Source organism: Mytilus trossulus, chromosome 10, assembly GCF_036588685.1.
Source record: "Mytilus trossulus isolate FHL-02 chromosome 10, PNRI_Mtr1.1.1.hap1, whole genome shotgun sequence".
Taxonomy (NCBI): Eukaryota; Metazoa; Mollusca; class Bivalvia; order Mytilida; family Mytilidae; genus Mytilus; species Mytilus trossulus.
The window spans coordinates 62,053,653-62,073,302 of NC_086382.1; the positions used below are offsets into that span (position 1 = coordinate 62,053,653).

Here is a 19,650-nt window from a genome sequence, read left to right on the forward strand (position 1 = left end):
TCTTAGGATTTTAATATATATCGGAATGAAAATTATTATGACAAAGGTTTTAATTCTGTCTAAAGTTACTAAATGTTCTGATAAAAAGTTTGTTTGCATGTAACTGATATTTCAACATCAATCCAGACTTATGTATTTTCATCAAGATCTACACTTTACAGCAAAAGTTCCAAGCTAATAGCCTTATAAAATATGTTCAGTCCTGACAAAAAATATATTTACTTAACTCTATAACGTAAGGGTACCCAAATTGCACGGAGTACCCAAATTGCACCTATTTAGAAAAAAATAGCAACAAAAATCTTACAAGATTTCCTAGAGACTAAACAATTTGTATTTTTATGATTTGATACTATGCACTTCTCAACATAGGTAAACATATTCAGATATACACAAAACGTTCACAGTATTTATCAACAGATGGACTGTTTACTGAAAAAACAAAATGTACGAAAACGTCACCATGCGACGTCATCAAAACGTCATCTTTTTAAAATTAGCAAATACAATATATCACAACTATCCATTTCGTAAAATATGAAGAGTAAGCATGAACAAATATCCAATTGTTTAAAATATTTGAAGAAATTAAACAAAAGCCCGGTTATTAGACTTTTGACGATGTGAATCTAAGCATGGATGCAATTTGGGTACTCCTCATTACAGAATCATGAATAGTTTGGAGGTTGATTCAAACCCATTTTTCAATGACTCAATATGGATTAAAATCTAAATTGGTGAACCTATACAATCAAGAAGGATAGGGCTACAAAATAAACACAATATGGACATTTTTTTCTTGATCATAAAAAAACGTAGGTGAAAAAACTGTCAAAATAGGTGCAATTTGGGTACCATCACGTTAGAAGTAATCAAAAAGATAGGTTCTGGTGTATTTTTTCAAGTTATGACTTTTTTCTACTTTTTTTCTCAATGATTAATAATGCACTGGACTAATGCCTTTAAAAGCTGAAAAAAAATTACCATCATTATCTCCAGTAATGTTGTATATTATAGTCCTATATTTGACTTTCATGTCATAGTCCCAACAGACAAGGCTTGTAACGATTGCACCAACAGGTGTGGTTAGATCGACATTGGCAGGTATAATATTAGATGGATTCAAACACACTGGTGGATCGTTTTCATCAATAACTGTTATGTAGACAGTCGTGGTGTCTGACAGGCCACCATCATCTGAAACCTAAAAATCAAAATTAAAATGACTTGAGTGTGTAGATAAAGGTTGACATCTTTGATAAGAATGCTTGCTAGCTGAACCATAGTTAAGGTACCATCTTACTTTGGGTGGAGACCATTATTACAGTTTAAAGTAGAATCAGAACCCATCAAAAGTAAGGGCACTGCATTAACATTGTGAAAGCAGTTAAGAAATGTGTTTTCAATCTAATATCAAATCTAATATAGTGTCAATTATAAGCCAGTTCACAAGCATTTTGTAGCTGTGTTTGATTTGTCAATTTCATTGTAACAAATACCATTTTTACAATAGCAGGGTAAATCCAGAAATATTCTTTTTTAAGCTGATGACAACCCATACTTTGAAAATTTAGAGGGGAAAAGGGGGGTTACATGCCTGAATCTGCCCCTTAACAGCATAATATAGTGAGAGGAACATTTTAAAGAGTTTATTTTTACCTTCTATGCACCCCAACCCACCCAATCCCCTGCAAAAAATCCAACTATGGTTATTTATTATTGTTATAGTGTTAAATGACCAATACTTTTTTCAAGAGTAATTGAGTTTTAAAATGATACATGTACATTAAAATAAAGAGAAGCCTCACCCTTAACTGTAAGCTAAATTCAGGAACACTTGAAGCATTGAGTGGAATCTGTCCAAGTCTGACCTCTCCTTTAGCTTGGTCCATGTTGAATATAAACTGTACATCATCTGAGAAAATAGAAATGCACTTGTTGTTAGTCAACTCAAACTCTCCCACCTCAAAATTTCTAAATACTGCTGTTACAAATGTTACAAAATTCCTGTTGTCGGACATTACTTCTGCCTGTCCGTTCAACTCAGTGATAAAGATAGATGTTTTAACAGACAAAACTAATCCATGATAATGCTGTAGTATTTTAGCTGTTCGTCACAAAAAACTGTTAATTTACAACATAAGGATCCACTTATATGTAGTTGTTTAAAATTTCTATGACATTTGGTCTCTTGTGGACAGTTGTCTCATTGGCAATCATTCCACGTCTTCTTTTTTTATGAGGTGTGTATAACAGTGCAAGAAAGTATAAAAAGTAATAAAGATGGAAATTAATTGAGAACATATATTATACAGAATTGTAGCATTCTGAAAAAAGATACCCTTCTGAATACTTTGTCTCTAGCTGCTCTGTATAATATACTCTCTAGATCTGTATAATATACTCTCTAGATTTGTATAATATACTCTCTAGATATGTATAATATACTCTCTAGATTTGTATAATATACTCTCTAGATTTGTATAATATACTCTCTAGATTTGTATAATATACTCTCTAGATCTGTATAATATACTCTCTAGATCTGTATAATATGCTCTCTGTATAATATACTCAAAAACAAATCAATTATCTATCATCAGGTTTAGAGATGTTTTCTAAAAGTAGTTATATCCACATGAGGGTCCTAAATGGGATACCCTCATCACAAATAAAAGTAAAAAATCTTGCCAAATGACTTTAACGGTAATTTTTAGCCCATGACAATAATATGTACATTTTCTTTATGAGGATAAAAACATTGACTGATTTTGATGAATTACATTTAAATCTTTCCGATTAATATTTCAGACCTCTGACAAGAAAATAAAATTTCAACTAATTAACTGAAAATGACTTTTTGACCCCTGACAGCAAAGGGCATTTCTATCCCCACATATTCTCATGAGCACTTGCCAAACTTATAGTTTTTTAAACTATCAAATTTTTATTCTTACTAAAACCTACCAATAAAGTACTGCAGAGTTTTGAACTGATTGACTGTATCCTGGTCTTCAGCTGTTACCACTCCAATCACTGTACCTGGGAATGCCTTTTCTGATACAGTAAAGTTACGAAGCCTTACAAAGTATGGATTGCTGTTAACATCCCTCACTATTATTGACATCTGTATTGGAGTCTGTCCTACTTTATTTACAGCAAATACTTCAAACTAAAAACAAATCAATCAAATGCATTCATTTAATATATTTTAAAAATATCTGCAACTTCTATTTAAAATGTAAGATATAAAAGCTTATTTTTTCATTTTTTGGAATATTATTTTTAAAACAATTAGTCAATACTTAAAACATAATTTCAAAGGATTTGTTTGTCATTTTGTATAAAAATCAGAGACTTACCATCTATAAATTAGACATATGTTGGAATTCGACAGTTTTAAAGTTACCTATTCATACATGTCACAAACACATTTATATACACAATATGTTGTTAAATTCCATTATTATGATCCAATTTTAAATGGAATTTACATACAGATATTCTCTGCTAGGAATATTTCTGCAATGCTGATTTTACCATACCTGTAGAGTACGAACTTTTCCCACCAAGCTGGTAATAGGACAGACCACAAGTTTACCATCATTTGTTCCTGTGACATTAAACAGTCCGGCGTCTGCTGATGATCCCTCAATTGTATAATTCACTACTCCACCTTGAGGGTCAACACAACCAGTGTCTATGGTATCACAATTTATACTGTCCTCATTCTTCAGAACTTCAATCTCTGATCCACATCTTGGTGGATAAACTAAAGAAAAAAAATCTCCATCCTCTTAAAAGAATATTCAATTATTAGTTCAATGTAGTTTATACTTTGACCATTTTGATTTTATTCGGCGGGAACATGGTTTTTCATAAAGAAATGGAAAAAAATGTACACGAGAATTCAAATGATTTGTTTATTCAAAATTGAGTGAAAGTAACTTTTTTGTTCCAGTACTAAGTTTTGTTATTAAAACAAAAATTTTTTTTTTTTTATTAAAGCCCTCCTCCCCAAATGATGAAATGATGTATTGGTGGTGCCTAATAATATTATCACCATCTATTATATATAATATTTTCACTTCATAAAAACGAAAACATCAAGGGGAAATCAAAACCATATTGAAGAAAAAAGTCCACAAAACATTACGCTAAATTCTTTAAAGATTCCCAAACAAGTTTATTTTCAAAGGGAAAAAAAGTCATATTGATGTATATGTACATTGTATTATCCAATATGTTGAGTTACATAACTGTTATCCATTAATGTCTAATTTGTTATTTTGCCGTTTAAAATGTCACAATTATTCCATACAAAAAGAAGTTACACTTACAACTGAAATATACTTTGACATTGATACTAGCTGTCAGTCCACTCCTATCTGTAACCTTGACATTGAACTCAAACAAGTTTTTACCAGTTTCTGGTTGTTTTCGTAAACTGATGTCACCACTTAATTGACCTATATCAAAAGTATCTGAAAAGAAATTTAACAGCATGTAATAATAACATCTATGATTCAAAAATATGCACCATGTTTTCACCTTAGCCAAAGCAGTACTTTATAAAAGCCACAATATGTATATATATATCCATAATCTCTAGGTCTTAGTAGATGAGCTAATTCCATAATGGCCATATCATTGGTTTTAGATTTGAGCTTCTAAACAGAACCTTCACATGTATCAATCAAAGCATTTGTATATTTTGTTTCTCTAATTCTTCGTCAATTTATCCCTTTCTTTACCCATTGTATTAAAAAAAATTAATCAATGTGTGGTTCGATTGATCTCAGTTCTTCATTGCTTAAAATCCGATTATGACGTCAAATTGTCTTGTTTTTCTCTTGTGACGGCATGAAAAAAGGCGACCATGCCTGAAGACGTCACATAGAAAGAACACATCTTTTAGCAGATCAGTCTCAAAGAAGCAATGTTTGCCTGCATATTGTTTCAAAATCATGAGGGAAGCAGATTCTACCACGAAATCTCGTGTAATTCGATATTTATTCACTCTCAACAGTTAAATTTTAAATATTTAAAATGCTCTGGGAGCCTCGCGTTTTAAATTTGAAAATTTAACTGTCTCGAGTGAATAAATATCTTATCACACTCGATGCAGTGGTAGAATCTATATGTATCTCAAAAGTAGTGATGAACCTTTGAAGATTTAGATATCAAGTAAGTACCATCAGGTTTTGATTAAATTTCTTGCAATTTATAGATTTTCTCATCGTTGAAGACATTATATATGGCTATAAGATTTAGCTTCTCGTTTATTTCAAACTCTGCATGCATGAAATATATTTATCCATGCACAACACAATAAACTTGCAACTTAATGTCAATGAGGTATATTGGTAATTAAGACTTGACATTTATATAATACCTAAAACTGCTTGGGTACCATCTATCTCATATTTAGTCTGATCACCGAAGTCTGGGTCTGTACAGTTAACCTTGCCAATAGGTGTACCAGGAGTTTGAGATGCATCTTTGTTAATAATATAGGTTCCATTGACATAGTGACACACTGGTTTCTCATTAACATCAATGATTCTGACAGTGGGAAAAGCAGTGACAGCAAGTCCTTCAGAGTCTGTTACCTGGAAATATCAGCACAAAAATGTAAAATAAGGAAAATATAAGGCATATCCTATACATGTAGGACTAAGGTTTGTCTATATTCAGAGCATATTTTAAGATGTTAATAGGGTTGGAACACCCCCCAAATGAGGGATATCCCTTAAATGTGGGGCTATCCCTCAGATAAGGGGTCATTTTACTGTTGTAGAAAGAAAAAAGAAAATTTTATTTTTTTAACCTAAAAGGAGGAAATTAATCATGATAGCAAAACTTTTTCTAAAAGAGGATTACTCTTACATGTCTTATTATCAATAATAAAGAAGATATACATTTACAGTAAGTCCATGAATATTACACAATTGGTGACCTGTGTTGGCCATATAAATACCAGATCTAGTTGTAAAGTTCTTTGGGAAAAGTTTCTTCAAATAATATATATATATATATAAATATGTGTACTGGTATATTGAAGAGATATTTGCCATAATCATGATTATGTGCATTGTTTATAAATAATAGATATAAAATTGAGAATGGAAATAAGGAATGTGTCAAAGATACAACAACCCCACCATAGAGCAGACTACGGCCAATGGGTCTTCAACCCTAATTGCTGTAAAACTCTGGCAAGAACTGTACACATAAGAGTGCTAACAAGACCAGATGGTGGGACGCATAGACAGACCTACACCTGGTATTTCTAGGTGTCAGACCACCAATTACACCCTCCAATTTAGAACGTATGTGAATGTAGGCCTACTCGGACAAAAAATAGTGCAGTTGATGTCATCGTTCACCACCAATAGGGACTTTAAGATTGTAATTTCACCTAAAAATTCACTCAGTACAGACAAACCTGTGCATCTGGAAAAGTTTTAAGGCAAAGCATGCCCTAGATAAATAAAATTCAAATATGTTTTATGTTTTAGAAAAATGAAAACTTAACAGGATTTTGCAGACTGCAGCAGTGCACTTATTTTTATTTGTCTAAAAGGTGTGAAATAAACAAAGATGGGAAAGAGGTTTGAGAACTTCCCCACAGGTAACAATTGAAGTGAGCTGTATTGCTTGACATGGACAATAGATGGACAATAGATACCTGACAATAATTAGTGGTTTAAACTATATACCCTAGTGAAACATATGAAGTGGAATTCAACTGTTTGTTAATTTTATCATCTTCTACAGGGACTGAAATAAAGTGCACTGCACAATATCAGAGTTAATGAAGCTCGCGGGTCTAAATATATTTTTTTTATTTACAATAAGATTTTGCTAATTTTTGCTATAAATGAATTTTATCTAACATGTTATACCTAATACATGTAATAGAAAAATTAAATAAATAAGAGGGGTCACCGATCATTTACACTCACAATCTGCCTTCGAAAGAAGCATAAATTTTTGTAAAAGTACTTATTTTCTGTTGAACTAATAGGATAAAAAGAGGTAATATCGAAATAAAAAAAAAAACTTAATTACAGAAATAGTCATAAGAAACCTCAAATCAAAAAAAATAATGTATATGGTTTTTTTATAACTCAATGGAAAGTTTTCATTATAAAACTTATGTACATACATACTTTTTTCTGAAGAAAATTCTTTAATTTATTCATATTTAGAAGAAGTTTACTTTATCTGAGTTGCTTCCTTCAAGGATTAGCAATTCCCCAAACATATTTTCCGTATGCAAAGTGAGCTCAGTGTGACCCATTTCGTAAAAATCCGCTGATCACAATACACAGTCCTTAAAGTAAACTATTAACTGAATTTACATGTTAAACACATGCTCAATTTCCATGCTTTCTTGTTGATTTTATGTAGATTGTTGACAAACAGTGACAATTGTTAAACTTTGGCTTCAAAACACGAACTTTAATTACCTGCCATGTTTTCACAAAAAGACTGACCAATTGAAAAAAAAATTGACGATTATACAAAATACACAAGAAAAAAATGATAAATTTGTGCACAGAAGATGTTTATGATGTTTGTATGCATTGGTTCAAGAATTGGAAGAACATTATTTTTCACCGGTCACTCGTTTCTTATGACTTTGAATTTTACAATGAATTCGTTAATGTATAGCTTATTTGAAAACAATAATAAAAAAACATAGGTCACCGATGAGTAAAAAAAGATATTTCTATTTTAATGCCAAAAAGAGCATTTTTGCACCAAAGGTAGATATTTTGGAGCTTTTTCCATGATATAAACATTTTAAACGTCATCTGGGTCCAAACAGAATCATTTCTTTCTGATAATTTTTATATCATATCATAAAGAAATAACTATAGTGTAATTAATAAAATCAATTTGTGATGAAAAAACAAATGTTTTATTTTTTGCTTAAATTTTTGTACCCTGGAGCCTCCTTAAGTTATGATCTTTTTAAATCATACAATGCATTTGAATTATATTTATCTAGGGCATGTCATTCTTTAAAACTTTCCAGATTCACATGTTTTTCTGGACTCTGAGTTGAAGAGTAAATTTTAAGGTGAAAATGCAGCCATTTGACACCTCACTATGTTCCAGTATTAAACACGTCCACCGGTACAATAAAAAAAAGTTATGCATCTAAGACTTAAAAATGCAAACCAGTACGAATCTGAAGATGACCGAGCTGTCTGTTCCAACGAAGCATTTTCTGATTAATACTGTCTTGAAAATAACGAGGAACGATCACTGATGGGGAGGGTAACGTCCTTTTCGTTGGTTTGCCGCAAGTGCATAAATATTTGGTTACGAGTCTGTTAAACTAATGATGTTGGGGAACTTTCTAGAGAGATTTTGCAATCTTTTAAAGAATTTATTCATTCTTTGTCTTTTTTTTTTGGCTTCAACAGCTTATTCTTAGTCTTACCATGTATACAAATCCTTGCTTTAATAAAACATATATAATATGACACACAAGTGTGGACACAGATCAGTGTGGATAGTATGTTTGACAGTGTTAACTTGCATAAGGTTTTAATTTATATATATTAAACTGCTGCACAATCAATGACAGTGACAGATCACCTGAACAAAACACTAAACATTAGCAGTATTGTTTATTTAATAGATATAGGAGATCATAACGAGACAACCCTCCATCCAAATAACAATATATATACTTTGTTTTAATGTTCAAGACTGTCATTGAGGAGACACTAATTGCATTGCTTTCCAAAATTAATGATCAGAATGATTATTATGAAATATAACCGCCGGTATTAAAGTTTCAGGATTTATATATAGTTTGAAAACGTTACCATGGAATATAATATGAACGTAATGTATATCATTATTGCAGTTTTCCCTTCAATACATACAAGCCTACCCGTGGTAAATATAGGCAACAAAAGTCTAAAAAGGGGGGTTCCAGTCATGCTTCGGTGATTCCATATGTAATGTAAATCAACAAAATTTCCCCACAAAAAAGGGCAAAATCCGCCTCTATATTCTACCAATGCTCAATAGTCAAAGTTTGATTGAGAAAACCAGACACATGCTCAAACCGAGGGAACACATCAACACAATCAGTTACTTCATGCCTACCAGTATTTATTTCTAAAATATTAAGTGAAAGTATTGGCAGGCTATCTTAAACTATAACATAAGGATGTGATATTTATAATTACTTCATAAATTATAACGTATTCCATTTGAAAGTAAACTAAGTTACTCATAACAAACAAATATTGAGGACATTTGCATATAAGCCTGTTTTGCTTTTTCATAATTTAGGAAAACACATTCAAACAGGAAAACAAATACAAACAGGAAAACAATTTCAAACAGGAAAACACATTCCAACAGGAAACACACATTCAAACAGAAAGACCTTAATAATATGAACCACACCAACAAACGACAACCACTGAATATCAGTGTTCTGACTTAGAACAGGCGAAAACATATGCAGAGGGTTTAAATGTTTTTATATGTAATAATCTTCACCCTAACCAGAACAAAAGTGACTAGTTGAGGTCAAACTATGAGTATAAGCGGGATCCTGTATACCAATAGTCAGTATGTACTATAACAGAGATATATCTATATTATGCTTTTGTAAATTATTTGTTTTTAGTTTGTATATCAAGTAACATTCCAACTTACCAGAATGGTGAGGTCGTAACGGTTCGAAATTTCAAAATCAAGTTTTCCAGATAGAAAAATGTCTGTTCCGTTCAAGCTAAAAGGTATGGATTGACCTGTTGCAAAAAGGAAAAAAATAAGATGGATTTAAAAGTAAATATCGATGTTTCCATTATTTCTTGTATTTTCTGAATTCTTAACGGATGTGTAATCGGGTAAGTGTCTTGAACGACTGAAAAAACAATTAACCCCATTGAAATAATCAAAGGAAAACTCTACTTTATAACTATTTTTTATTGAAATAAAGTCCAAACATTGAACCATCAGCAATCAAAATATGAACATAAACAGGAATTTGTGTTTATAAAATGGAACCCATGATTAAGACAAACAAACACTAAATAATGTTTTAATGGGTAACAATGTCTGTTTCAAGCAAGCATCCCATGAAATGAGTTTATCTAAACAAGGCAACAATAGTTTCCCGGTCTTCAAATCTCATAAACCCAAAATTCAAGTTTTCTTTCCTTCAGCTATTAAATTTGAATACCATAGCAGATACCCTATCTGTTTACCGGGCTATTTACCACTCACTGCGGTCGTGTAAGGTAGGGGTTTAAACTGAAGGCTTTGAAGTTGATTTTAACAGTCGTTACGTTTGTCATTAGACGTAAAACATTTGTCGTTAAATGTAGAAAATTCTAAATATTCAAAGCTCTGACGGATGAAATAACTGACAGAAGAAGATACAAAGTCAATTAAAAAAGAACCTGAGGAAGAGTAGTAAGTCCGTATGTGTCAACAAGATTTATAGCTGCTTATCTTACTATACATGTATCAATGCGGAAAATGTATTTAGTCTAAGATGGTGTATTTCTCCTACTTTGCGTGTATCAATGAGGAACATGTATTTAATCTGAGACGGTGTTTTCCTCCTGTTATACATGGATCAATGCAAACCATTTATTCGGTCTAAGACGGTGTTTTTCTACTGCTATGCATGCACCAATGCGGACCATGTATTCAGTCCCAGACGCTGTATTTGGACGAAGAATTATCTGCGGCTATAAATAATACTGTTACAGTCAACCAATGGACAAGTTTAACTCACCTAAAAGCTCAATTACCGGAGAAGGAAAATCATCTTCCACCTCAATTGTCAACACCTCAATTCCTAACGGAGCATCTTCTGAGACGTTGGTTGTCAATGGTGTATTTAGTATGACAGGAGGTTTGTTAAATACATTAACTGTTGTCACTATGTCAGTTACCCCAAAATCATTCTCCACAGTTCCTGTAACCTTATAATGAAAAAATAATTTATTAAAAAATATATCCCATGACATTTCTTTTCCTTATACTACCTACATTGTTGTTCAATCGTCAATTAATAGTTAATAGTGATATACCTTTTACCTTTTACATTGGTTTGATATTTTATAATGCCAAAAAGAAATTGTCATTTTTTTTTTTATTATTTGTGGTGTTCGTCTGTCATGCCAAAACATATTGAGTAAGGATCAGATATCATTAATTTCTATGGTCAGTAATTCTTTAATAGGTTTTCGACGTAAATTAAAAATAACATCCTACCAAGGAAATCTCTACTTGACTTTATTTAAAACAGTCCAACATTTGCCAATAGCGTTTTGACAAGCAACTTGCAATGCTAATTCTAAAAATGTAGCAAATTGGTATTAATATTGACTTACATCGTATCTAACATTCTGTAAATATGCTTTAACACAAATCTCCATGGTAATTTCAGAAGCAGATATAGTACAACTAGTACTTAGATAAGGAGACAATGGCCCAGACAAGCTTTCGCCACATCGGATGTTGCCAGTGTGTGTCTCATTACAAAAGAAAGCAGGAAAACAATTCCCGGGAGGAGTACTCTTGTGTATCAACACTTCTGGAGACAAGTTGAAACAGGCAGGTTCGTAGTTATCTGAAATTATAGAAAAAAATATACAAAAAATACCGAACTCCAAAGAAAGTCCAAGGGAAATTATTGTAAAAAGTATAAACAAAATACTGAACACCAAGTTAACTCCAAGAAAAATTATAGTAAAAAGCATAACAAAAATACTGAACTGCAAGGAAACTCAAAGGAAAATCATTGTTAACAGTATACAAAAAATACCGAACTCCAAGAAACTCCAAGGACAATCATAATAACAAGTATAACAAAAAACTGAACTCCAAGGAAACTCCAAAGAAAATTATTGTAAAAAGTATGACAAAAATTTGAAACTCCAATGGAAATTGACAAAATCGAACGTTATAATTAATCAGCCAACTTAAAGAATGGAACACAACTGAACTATTCCCTGATTGGTACAATCATTTTCCGCCGGAGTAACTTTCAATGGCCATGTTCTTTCCAGTTTTTATTTATTTAAATTAATTGAATTTACTAATAGAATCTCTATTCACAGTAAGTTCTTTAAAACATAGTAGAAAATAATACAGTAAAAAATGCAATCAATATTTGAGACACTATTTCGTTATTTTGAGAAAATGTTTCATTTAGATCAAAGCTGTATTGATTAATAAATTGTCGGCTTGAAAAAGAATTAAAACGAAAAATTAAACATACTTACCAACGTGTAGAATAAAATCTAGAGTGAAGGAAGCAACAGTTCCAGCACTTATATGAACACTGATATTATAGTCTCCGGCTTGTAGATCTATTTTTGATCCTCTCGTCACAACTATTGTACCCTGGGCACCAAATATAAGTGGAAGTCCTATAAAATATGTAAATAGAGTATTAAAACGTCTGTTCTATGATTTTTTTTTCAAAATAAACTTTGGATAAAATGTTCAATGTACCATTCATATTTCCTGAAGTACAATTCATATTTCCTAACTCATATTTTTTTGTGTAAAAACAACTTCTTAAAAATACCAGGAGTCAGTTTCAAAAAATAATCTTAAGTCTAAAGTTGATCGTAAGTCTAACACAATTCAGTATACTTCCGATCATCTTTTAGTCGTAAGATCGTTTGTGAAACTCATTCCTGGTTTATGATTTTGTACACCAAAGGTGCATTTCGTCTATAAAAGACTCATCAGTGACGTTTGAATGCAAAAAACAACGTCAAATGAAGAACTAAGTTGAAGATCGCTTTGAGCCACAAACATCTTGAATATTCCATTCTCTAAATTCCCTGATGAGTTTGTCCGTCATAGTTCTAACCTTGATTGGACATATATTTTCAAGTTTGAAATATTTTACATAAAACTAGTGCTACATGTTGACTGTACAGAAAAAATATTTCCTTATATTATGTAGTAAGATTAAAAACAATAGGCGGTAATAAATAATTAAACTCAGAATGCATCTCTTACAGTGAAAGTAAGGATTATTAAAAAAAAAAATGAAAATTTCCATCAAATGCAATTTTCTATCTTGAATGAAGAAGCTTATGAAAGTTTATCACAGTTTTGATGTTTGAACTATCCCAGGGCAAACATTTTATTTATTAAGTAAATACATGTGCGAAAATGCTTTAGAAAGAAAAGACAATTATGAGAAAGTTCTTGTTCTAATGAAAATAACACTTTATAAATGCTGTTCTAATCTGAATTGTCTTTAAACAGGAACTGCCAAACCCAATTATTCAGAAATCGAAGGTGTATTAGTACTGACCACTTGTGGAGCTCTTTAACCAATATTCACCAGTTCAAAGTTATTGATGTCTAAACACTTTTACCGTACGCAGACTGAACCTAAATATTAAAGAAAATGGGATTTCGATCACCATTTACCGACTTTCGAAGGCTGGATTTGATTTAAAATGTTTGGAAACAATAGCTTTCATTTACTTAAACACTTGTTCCGAGAGATACTTGAACTATTTCTTGGTAATATAACAAGTATGCAAAAGACATACAATAGTAACTCATGGAACTAACAAAGCAGAATACTAGACTAAGTATGGAGTTTCGGCTTATATACTATCTCATGCAATACTTGCATCATTCTTGACCCAATTCACCATTCATATAGTAGTAAAGACAAACATGGACAAGCAATAACTAATTATGACAGATTGGCAATAGAATTATGTGCGATCTATGATAGAGGTAAAATAGCAATAGCATTTTATCCCCCAAAAAAACCAATTATCAACTTATGATGGGAATTGAAGAAAATTGAGACGTGATACTTCGAATTATTCTAATTGTCGGTATGTCTGTTTGTCTTTCAATGACTAAACTGAAATTTGTATTAATTTCACACTAGAGTAAAATGTTTGATAGTACTGGTATAAAAAAATGTGTCATAAATACTTTACCACTTTAGACACTTTAGAATGTTTTTATTACTGTTAAGTCATGTAAAAGAGGATACAAAAACCATTTTTAGAGACCTGGTCTTTTTCAGACTGAACTTAATGAAATTCTATGCAATTTTGTTTGTTTAAACTCTAGACTTGTTGGAATTTCCAATTCTTGACGATTTATTTTGAATACCATACTGTAAAATATGAAAGTAAACCAAAGATATACAGTTTTATGACTTAAATAAGCTGACACTGTTAGTATCTATATTTAGACGATATAACCAGGTATCGATTTTTAAATTCCGTATCCCCTGAACTACTTTGTTCAGAATAGATTATTAACCTTTAAAATATAGCATAGCAATTGCATTCTAAAAAAGCAATTGAACGGTTCAACATTTGGTTTTAAACATTATTCATATATAAGAAATGCTTGAAACGCGCGTCTGGCGTACAAAATTATAATCCTGGTACCTTTGATAACTATTTGCTATGTTATTTTATTGAAACTTATGGTGTCTGTCTAACATTACAACGTACTATCTCTAAAATTTAAGAAAATATCATACCATGATTAGAGATAAATTGGTATGTCAAACTTGTTGCGCCTGTACAACTTATTGCACCAAGGATAGTAGTATTGGAGGAAATTCCAAGATATATCTCTTTAGGGAAGCTACATTGTAAATCAATGTCTACAAGAGTAATGTTAACTGTTGCTCTTGCTTCAAGTGGAGGCATGCCATTATCGTTCACCTGAAAATAAAAAGATAGTTTAGATCAAATATGGATTTTTTTAGGTTCCTTTAACGTCTTTAACCATAACGAGATATCGGTTACACGCTTTACTATATTTGAAAACAACGAATTGAAAGATCGTTTTTATTATGTTATCCTTATATCTTGTGCAATAAAGTTTGAATGTAATATTCGAATAAACAAATAAAAACATCAATAAACATAACAGAAAATAAAATTCGTTACCTTTATACGAATAAGAAGATCCAGACTGTCATTTGGTATTGTATCTGGAATCGATCCGAAGGATATTTCACCAGCTCCTGATATTCTAAAGTTTGGTTTGTAAGCGTCTGGATAAACATCTATAACAAATTCACAAACAATAGAGATATTAAAAATAAAATAGCAAAAATACCAAACACCAGGAGAAATTCCGACAAATGAAAAGTCCCTTCATCAAATGGCAAAATTAAAAGTTACAACACATCAAACGAATGGAGAAAACAACTGCCATTTTCCTGATTTGTCACATACACTTCCTTATGAAGAAATGGAAGATCAAACCCGGTTTTGTAGCTAGCTTAATCTTTAACTTGTATGACAGTCATAGAGAATACCATTATATAAACAACGATTAACAATATTTAAAACAATCTTGGATCAATTTAATAATGTATTTATACGTCTTTTTATATACTTGTATGTATTCCTATTAATTATAAACATGTAAAACCACTAAACAATGAATAAGTACACCAATCAGATTTTTTTTTTTTAAAGAAAATGAAAAAGAAAGTTAATTTACCTTCAATGCTGTATGAAGGATTGTCGAAACTTAAGTCATCAACTGTCTTCACAATCATTAGAGAATCCCCTAGCTGTAAATCTCTTATGTTGACAGTTACAGGGGATGTAGGTAAGATTTCTGGAGGTTTGTTAAATGTGATGCAAACTGTAGATGTCGCTTTTCTCCAGGGACGGGTTTTTATATCATCCTGCTCTGATGCTATCACATTTATCTAAAATTAACATTTATTATATTTTAAAAATTTTTGACACAAATATATAAAAAAAAACCTGAACGTTATCAATCAACGGAACGAGTGAAAAAAACAAATATAATTTTCCTTCAATTAGTAAGGGTATCAAAAATGCGTTTGGAAGACATGTTAAATTCTCATAAAGTTTACTCCCTTAAATATGATGTATCAACAGTATAAAAACGTTCAAATCCATTAATCGAAATGCTCATTAGACCAGCTACTTTGAATATCATTGTGGGATAACTGTATGAAATAGATTCAGAGTGATAAAAAAGTTCAGTCTATATATTTGTAAAATTGTTTTAACCTTTAATGATATTATACCAATATTACGAATAAATATCTAGGACTCAATGCACTTCAACTTCGTACTGTATTTGTCCTATTGAACTTTTCTACAAGAGTCACTGGAGAGTCTTTTGTAGACGAAACGCGAGTGTGGCGCATATAACAAAAAATAAAATCAGAAAAATACTGAACTCCGAGGAAAATTCAAAACGGAAAGTCACTGATCGAAATAAAGAAATAAAAAGCTCAAATACATCAAACGAATGCATCACAACTGTCATATTCCTGACTTAGTACAGGAATTGTCTTATGGTTTTATAGCTAGCTAAACCTTTCACTTGTATGACAATCGCATCAAATTCCATCATATTGACAACGATGCGTTAAAAAAACCACCAGACAGACATAATAGGTACAAAAATACATCAGTCAGCATTGTATTACAATCCCAATCACTAAAATAACCTGGTATCTATGACGAGTTTATTTAAATATGAGCTTACACAGTAGTCTTGTTGTGTCACCTGAGTAGGATTAACCTTCAAACAAGCCACAGTTTGGTTGTAATCTATATATCCAGAGAATGCTCGACCAGTTGTATTGAGCTCGTATTGGATCGTATCATCCGGATCATAGCACAGATCATCAGGTGTAGAATCAACAGTCTTAGCACATTTGATTACATCGTCTACTTTCAGATTATGCTCAATATTCAAGTCATTACATACAACAAGGACATCACCTAAATAATTTAAAAAAATATTTGTATCAATTGAAAGAAAGATGTATGAAGAAACCGAATTTTATATATTTATATTTTAAATTGTGTATGTGAAGCGAAAAAAGTACACTAAATTAAGTCACAACGAATAAGCGACTATTTTGTTAATTTGGAGCCTTTAGACTGAAGCAAGAAATGTATATATGTGTAAATGTAATTCAACTCATTTTGCTCCATTATTTATATGAAATAAATTGTACAGAAAACAAAACAGTGGAACACACGAACAAACAATCCCAATCAAACAAAATACGTTTAGACAGAAAATCACAATAGATTCTATTCCGTCCTTTCCATCGGTTTGGTCACATTCCTTTTGTATGTGGCTTTTTAACTTTTTTGGATTCGAGCGTCACTGATGAGTCTTTTGTAGACGGAACGCACGTCTGGCGTATATACAAAATTTAGTCCTGGTATCTATAATGTGTTTTTTTTATACAAATTCGAATTTAAAATAACAAATAATATATTTGCCAATGAGACAACTATCCAGCAGGAGCCCCATGACATACATGTTGGCATCTAAAGACTATCATACTGACTTAAACAATATTTTAAAGCCCAAGCTGCATAGCATGATACTAAATTCCCGAACGAGACATAATGTAAAATATTTAAAACAAGAAATCCAATGGCCACCTGATAATGTACAAAAAAAATAACCAAAAAACAAATATTATATAAAACAAGAGTGCACACGCTGAAATGTCTCGTCTGCTTTACTAATTATTGATATTATGTTGATAGACCTAAATATAAAGTATTATTACAACTGTCACATAAACTCAACATTAACCAATAAAACGAAACATTGATCAATGAACGATGAAAATGAGGTCAAGGTCAGGTGATTCATGCCAGGCAGACATGTACAAATAAAGTTGACTTTTTGCTTATAAATTAAGAAAAACAGACCAAAACACAAACACTAAACTCTTAGCAATGGACTGTGAAAATGAGGTCAAGGCAAAATAAAACCCGTGTAACAGACATATAGATCATAAAATATTTCCATATACCAAATATAGTTGACCTAATGCATTAAGTATTAGAAAAATAGACCAAAACTCAATAACTTAACTTTGACCACTGAACCATGAAAATGAGGTCAAGGTCAGATGACACCTGTCAGCTAGACATGTACAACTTACAATCATTCCATACACCAAATATAGTAGACCTTTTGCATATAGTATAAGAAAAACAGACCAAAACACAAAAACTTAACCTTTACCACTGAACCATGAAAATGAGGTCAAGGTCAGATGACACCTGCCAGTTGGACATGTACACCTTACAGTCCTACCATACACCGAATATACAAGACCTTTTGTTTATAGTATCTGAGATATGGATTTGACCACCAAAACTTAACCTTGCTCACTGATCCATGAAAGTGAAAATTGTCTGACGGGCACGAGGACCTTGCAAGGTACGCACATACCAAATATAGTTATCCAATTACTTATAATAAGAGAGAATTTAACATTACAAAAAATCTTAACATTTTTCAAGTAGTCACTGAACCATGAAAATGAGGTCAAGGACATTGGACATATGCTGACGTAAGTTCGTAACATGAGGCATCTATATACAAAGTATGAAGCATACAGGTCTTCTTACTTTTTAAAATATAAAGCTTTTAAGAAGTTAGCTAACACCGCCGCCGCCGGATGACCATCCCTATGTCGAGCTTTCTGCAACAAAAGTTGCAGTCTCGACAAAAACGTCATATTTGTTCGTTTCTTTCCATGTTTGATTTGATTTTCATATACTACTCGTATCATGAAATGTGTCATTGTTGTATTGCTGATGCATGCACATTATAATTAGGATTTCATAACTGAAGAGGCTCTGTGTTAGTTGGAATATTTTTGTGTCACATTACTTGGTTTAATAAGCCAAAATCAATTATGTCAAATCTTGGACTACAATCATGGTATGGTAGTATCAGGTTTTAAGTGCAATCGTTTTGCTTGTAATTGTTTTGATAATGTCTATTAGTTAGGCTCTGCCGTTTTTCATTGTCAAAATCATACCAGTATGAGGCATGATGGACAACGAGAAAACAGTCCGATAGAGATCAATAGACCAGGATTTTTACAACTGCTGTAGACTACGACTTAATTTTGTCCGTTTTGGTATTATGATGTAAATTTCTATTATAAACATAATTTTTCGAAAACATAATTTAGCACACCAACAATTACGATAATTTCGAAACCGATAATATCAATACTTAACAGTGCTATATTCCATCATACATTAGTTAATTAGTTTGTGGGGTAACTAAATTAAATAAAATAGTTTTCTATTCCTGATTTTAGGCGCTTTTTGAAGTGCATCATATGTGTACATGTATTAACTTGAAATGAAGCATTTTTGTTTGTTTTAACATGCAATAACATGTCTATCAAATATTTGTTTCACCAACTGTAAAATATACATTTGTAGTATCTATGAAAAGAAAATAAGACAATGACGTATGATTGCCAATTAGACAACCATTAGTTGACAAGAATGTGAATGTAAGCAATTATAGGCAATTGTACGGCCTTAAACAATGGGTTGTCTATACAAAGATGTTTGTATTTCATTTTTTGTTTATGAGCAGCTGCTCTCGCCGTATGGCCTTACCTTGTTCGCATTTTGGACCTTTGAATCCATCTGGACATACACAGATCCGTGAGGCACCATCAGGTAAACACGTTGCACCACTTGGACAGGGGTTCAGTATACATGGATCTATGGCGTCTTCGCAGTTGTTTCCTTTGAAAAAAAACCCCATCTTATTAACATATGTTCAAATCAAATTATCATTTAACCT

At 31.7% G+C, this 19,650-nt stretch overlaps 1 protein-coding gene across 1 annotated transcript in view; it reads right to left on the reverse strand.

Moving 5' to 3' along the window:
* Positions 1-19,650, reverse strand: part of LOC134688059 (uncharacterized) — a 47,334-nt gene that overhangs the window by 23,223 nt on the left and 4,461 nt on the right. Inside the window, exons 2-16 of the mRNA XM_063548526.1 lie at positions 19,461-19,592; positions 16,546-16,784; positions 15,517-15,730; positions 14,955-15,073; positions 14,540-14,726; positions 12,282-12,428; positions 11,388-11,626; positions 10,787-10,976; positions 9,697-9,791; positions 5,396-5,612; positions 4,341-4,484; positions 3,546-3,772; positions 2,968-3,172; positions 1,809-1,915; positions 985-1,204 (exon numbers count right to left, since the gene is read on the reverse strand). Of these exons, the coding sequence (XP_063404596.1) occupies positions 985-1,204; positions 1,809-1,915; positions 2,968-3,172; positions 3,546-3,772; positions 4,341-4,484; positions 5,396-5,612; positions 9,697-9,791; positions 10,787-10,976; positions 11,388-11,626; positions 12,282-12,428; positions 14,540-14,726; positions 14,955-15,073; positions 15,517-15,730; positions 16,546-16,784; positions 19,461-19,592 (2,682 nt within the window). The remainder of the gene's footprint in view (positions 1-984; positions 1,205-1,808; positions 1,916-2,967; positions 3,173-3,545; positions 3,773-4,340; positions 4,485-5,395; positions 5,613-9,696; positions 9,792-10,786; positions 10,977-11,387; positions 11,627-12,281; positions 12,429-14,539; positions 14,727-14,954; positions 15,074-15,516; positions 15,731-16,545; positions 16,785-19,460; positions 19,593-19,650) is intronic.